The 5682-nt window shown below is 28.2% G+C and overlaps 1 protein-coding gene across 2 annotated transcripts in view; it reads right to left on the bottom strand.

Moving 5' to 3' along the window:
- The window catches only part of LOC108756964 (dnaJ homolog subfamily C member 5-like), a 19153-nt gene extending 14629 nt beyond the window's left edge, over positions 1-4524 (bottom strand). For both annotated transcript variants that reach the window (XM_018501171.1, XM_018501172.1), the window contains exons 1-4: positions 4329-4524; positions 3152-3290; positions 1897-2049; positions 1357-1488 (exon numbers count right to left, since the gene is read on the bottom strand). In XM_018501171.1, the coding sequence (XP_018356673.1) occupies positions 1357-1488; positions 1897-2049; positions 3152-3290; positions 4329-4348 (444 nt within the window). In that variant the 5' untranslated portion in view covers positions 4349-4524. The remainder of the gene's footprint in view (positions 1-1356; positions 1489-1896; positions 2050-3151; positions 3291-4328) is intronic.
- Between the last annotated feature and the right edge of the window lie 1158 nt (positions 4525-5682).

The following is a 5682-nucleotide window of genomic DNA, read 5'->3' as shown; positions in this document are numbered from 1 at the left end:
TGATATAACTAAACGACAATTAGTACATGATATAACGCTTCCATATATAATAATCTATGGATAGTATTAATGTCCGTTGTTTTATTTCTTTTCAATCTTGCTTAGCAAGATAGAAAAACGTTTTGCAAATAAAAACTTGGACAGACTTAATTTAAAATAATTCACCACTAAACAGATAATGTCTCCTCTGTCGACTAAAGATAAGATTACAGATAACTGCGACTGTGTGATTTCAATGATATGTTGGTAATTTTGTCTAAATACACTATCAATGAAATATTTTGAAATCAAAAGTAAAGATATCAATGCTTATTTCCTTAATTATATTCAAATTTTTAAAATCATTTTTTAAGATATTAACATTCACAATATATTAAAAGAAAATTACATTTTATTGAATTTATCTAAAAACTTATGTCTAAAGAAAGGAAATTTAAAACACCATTGAATTCATGAAGTTGACAGAGAAAAAATATTTATAAATATTTTTGAAACATTATCCATTCATTAACATTAAATGGGAAGTTTAAAAATATTATAGCTATGATTAATGAATCACAAATTTATATGATTTATTTATACTACATCTACAGTAAGATTAGTAAGAACAATAGACTTTTGTTTTCTTTACGTAAATTAGAAATAATATTTGTTTTTTCGTGCAGTATAGGTTATGTATTTGAATAATGCATATTAATTGATAAAAGTTTAGCTTCTACTATATTACATGTGCGTTGTACAAAGACACAGATTTGTAATCAAGTCCGAGTGGGTATAATGGATATAATATATTCATTTAAATGTTATAATGTATCATTTAATTCCTCGTATATTACTTTGCAACAAAATAAAAGAATTATCAAAGAAAGATGTGTATAAAAGGAAGTTGTACTAATTTACATATAAAAAAAATGACAAGAAATATAATACATAATTTTTATTTTTATAGTTTGCATATAATTATAAATTATCTCGAAATGTTTCTCATTTATAGAGAGAGATTAAACCATAGAAAATAGTATTCTTACGACTACTGTATTTTTGTTGATAAAATACATATTTTTGAATGTTGAAATCCAAGATTACAATTAGAATATTAAAAGCTGATAATAAATTTGTAGAAAGCAATCAAAATAAGAAAAGAAACAGTAAATTTTTCAGTCAGCTTGGTATGATAATTTATAAATAGAAACTTTCTTATGTTCTTTTTTATATTTGTTAATGTAAACTCCTTTCTTCTATTGTTTATCCATATCATTTATCGTTATGTATATATTTGACTTTCTCGTATCGTAGTTTTATTATTTGTAAAAAAACCTATTAAAGTAAATAACTAAAGTTATATGAATATTTTACCTGTAAATTGTGGTATGCACCACTATCCTCAGGAGGAGCTGGTTTACATTTACCGCAACAGAAATAGCAACAGCAGCAACAACAGCAACAACAGTAACAACCAGTAATTATTCCACAAATTATAAACAATGCCTGTAATAAAAACGAAAACATTTATAGATTAGTGTCGTATTATTATTTAAATATTTACTAATGTTAACGTATATATATATATATATATGTATATGTTAAAGTATATATACTTTAATGGATTGGCATAATATATAATATATTTACAATAATATTAAACGTTATACTTTATCAACTTTCTACGTTATATTTTTTATCTCTAAATAATCTATTTAAAAATTCATTTGAATCATATATAAATCGTGTGTGTGTGTGTGTGTGTGTGTGTGTGTGTGTGTACACATACATATATTGTGTAATAATTAAACATAATATAGAATTATTTCTAAATCATATAAAAATATAATATAATATTTGTTTTATAAACTAAAATGAAATACTGGTCAAACTTTTACTAATTCATACTCTTACCTTGCACCATCCAGATGTGACAACAAAGTAAGCGTTAACATTTTCTTCTCCAAATTGCTCTGCGACGTATAGACCAAGAGATCCATAATTATCATATATATTACGTTTTGTTAGATCTGTCAGTATGGCATGTGCCCTATTTATTTCTTTAAACTGTAAATATTCAATTAAAAGATATCACATTTTGTTATGCTAAAAGTGCAAATAAATTTCAAAATTCATAATATCAAAAATATTAAAGAAAGAAAATCATTTGCATAATTTAATTTATGAAAAATATTTTTTTCAATAGTTTAGAGGAAAGCCCTTCCCCCCATCCCTATTATGAGATAGATAACCTCTAATATGATAGTAGCATTTCTGTTAAACTAATAAATGCTATCTGTCGGTTACCATGAATTTATTGCTCTTAGATTGAAAACTATTTAGTCAAAAATTCATTATTAGATCGTGCCTATAATCGTTGTAAAAAAAAGATATTAGAATTTGGATGTTTTCAAATTTTATTGATGAATCTATTGTTTGTTATTTAATAAGTAAATATTTAATAAGTAAATATTTGGCAATAAATTCTGCATGTAGTGATAGAGTAAGATCATATTAACAGAAAAATATAGGATATATTGAATTGCTTAATTATAGAAGTTAGATTTAATGATTGTAAAACTGTAAGGCTTGGAACATGTAATATGAAATACTCAGGTTTTTCTAATATGAAATAACTCATGTTCTTATGATTGAATTTACAATGACAATTGTTGCTAAAGTATGAATGTTATTGTACAGTAATAAAAAGAATAACTGCGTAGAATGAACAATGAGTGCATGTTTCTGCAATGCTTGATTCCAACTATTCCTGAAGACGAGTCCTGGGCATCATATGCTCATTCTGTGTTCATACTGTGCTCGTTTGTATTTTAGAATCATTAAATAAAGTTTTTGATTGCAATCCTGATACACTTTGCACTTTATTATTGATTTCTCATAATATTATGAGCACAATTTTTTTACTTTGCGATTCGCTCACTTTTTACATTTCTCTAATTTTTCAGAAAAAATATTTGAATTAAATTTTACATTACAGTATTTTAACAGTTTATTAAATTCCCTTCAAAATAACCTATTATTTTTTTCAATTCTACCCATAGATATTTTCAGCACTATAAATGAATTCAGTATCTTATAATAGCGGCATTTCCTCTATATATAAAAGTATATATTATAAGAGTAAACAGATTTTAGAAATTAAGATAACCTTTTCAGCTGCTTCTGGATTGTTAGGATTTTTGTCAGGATGGTATTTCAGGGCCAGTTTTCTATAAGTCTTTTTAATTTCTTCTGAAGTAGCAGTTTTTGGAACTTCCAAAATCTGATAGAGGGAGTCCCCTGCTGTACTAAGAAATAAATAGAAATGTATACATAAATCAACAAATTTTTGTAACATGATTAACAAAATTTACAAATTGCTAATCAATTTGATAACAAGTAAATCTTTATCATTAATATATCAGACAGTGGAATCAAATCGTGAATAATAATTTCAGATATATAAATTTATCGAAAATAGATTTTTTACAAATTATAAAATCTATTACAAATTTTATCAAAAGTAGCTTGTCAAATGTAACAGAATTTTTCAGCAGAATAAAATGACAGACTAAATGCAAAAACATATAGAACCTTGTAATTTTGTAACTATTTAAATATAGTTTGTTTAAAAATTATTAAGTAAGGGTAAATTGCTTGATTTGATACAAACAGATGTAGCTTAATTGTGAATGCATTTGATATTGTTTACTGTAATATTTTGTTCAAAGTTATTGAAAAATTACCAGTGTATTACTACAATTTGCTTATTGGATTTATAAAATATTGAAAATAATTTTATATAATACTATTCAATTTAATTTATATTTTTATATCTAAGCTACAACGAATACTTTGAATATAAATAATAATACAGATTTAAATATAGAAAGAAAATTATATTTAAAAAGCAACAAAATTTATATATAATTATACGGCTAAGAACAAAAAATTACGGTAACCTATCAAATGATCAATTAGACAAAAATATTCGGATATTTATACAGTAATGTGTGACAATTCGCACAAATTTCTATTACGCTTAAGTAAAAAATACTTAATTCCTTATATCGATAAAATCTGTACATTTTGCTGAAGTAGACAGGTGGATATCAACCGGCCAAAAGATAAAAAAACCATTGTGAGTATTACTCCAATGTCAACGACTATTAGTTAACCCGTCTTTAAAAGAACCAGTGTAATGACGATGATCAACTAGTCGAATAGTTTATCAGGGCAATTGTGGCAGTTGAGACCGATAAGGTGTGCAAAATAGCAGATGACAGCGCATAGTTATAGTATTGGGCGTCTTCACTCTTCAATGTCGCGACATATTTTCTACTTACGACATTTTTCTTCTGTCCATGGCGAATAAAGCACTGATCAGTCAATTTCTCACGCGAATTATTCAAACAATAAAGTTTGTCCTCAATCGATTTTTTAAGAGTACTATACGAACATTTTCTTCAATGTATCGTACAAAAATGTGTGCACTTCTTTCAACAGAAGTGTTCCGGAGCACTATCAGCACCATACGAAAGATTTTACTCGATTCAATATTTTAGTTCCACTAGTCAACGCATATGCGCCAAAGTGGCGCTAGGAATAAAGCTCTAGTAAAATACTTGTAATAATCATGCAGGTGCCTTTTCATGCTGACGCTAACCGCTTATTTTCAGCGTCAGAATAGATCACATAATTTATTTTGACACCGAAAATGAGCATCGAACGTCAGCATGAAAAGGCATCTTGATGTTAGGCCGCCGTCCAATAAGCGGAAATTAAAGCCTGCGGCACTTGTTTTTCTGCTGGATTAGACTTTTGTCACCATATTGGTTGCGGTGCTGTCAGTGTCAATATATGAACCAAATTTATCATCTCCAGCCTTGAAAAGTGGACGATGTACCCTAAGGCTATGTTTCAAAACTTTCTCTCAGAGGAAAATTTTACTCGAAATATATAGTACACGTAACGTATGCTATAGTACATAGAGGAAAATCTTACTCGGAAAAGAAGTTTCGAAATGTAACCTAAGAAAAGTAGATGTTGCTATGTATTTTACATTTACTTTATCAGAGGGCAGTAGTGCGCGGCAACATGTGAGGTTTAGATAGGCTTGGTTGTTAAGCCCACGTCTTCGAACAAACCCATGCTTGTAGAAATATGTAATGGAAAGTTTGCAAATCGATAACACTACTTAGACCAGTATTTATAATCAGTTCTTATACAATATTTAAGACAGTCTTAAGTTCTGTCTTGAGATGTCACGAACCAATTAGAAGACCGCGTCTTAAGACATTACTTAAGACGGTCTTGAAATAAGAACTGACTATGAATATCAGCCTTAAATGTTGAGAAGATAAAATTTACTTCAGGAGAGAGACACGTGGCAACTACACAAGACGAGCGCCATTAATAGCATTTTCTCTTGGGATATGCTGGGTGCAATCTCGCATTGCACCAGTTGCGTGTAAGCGCTACACTCAGCTACACTACACTAGAGTGCTGCACATTGGTGTACACTACGTTATTATTGCGTTAAAACCCTGTTCTCTTGGCTTCCATTTTCAAATTTTAAATGTCAATTTTAAATGTCACATTGGTTCTACACTGTCACTATGAGACGATGTAGTAAAATCTCATTTCGTGCATAAAATTTGCACTACACCGAAGCCATGAAAACGTTACACTGTCTGAGTG

The sequence above is a fragment of the Trachymyrmex septentrionalis genome, unplaced genomic scaffold (genome assembly GCF_001594115.1).
Source record: "Trachymyrmex septentrionalis isolate Tsep2-gDNA-1 unplaced genomic scaffold, Tsep1.0 scaffold131, whole genome shotgun sequence".
NCBI classification, from domain to species: Eukaryota; Metazoa; Arthropoda; class Insecta; order Hymenoptera; family Formicidae; genus Trachymyrmex; species Trachymyrmex septentrionalis.
This window is presented reverse-complemented; position numbering and strand designations above follow the sequence as displayed.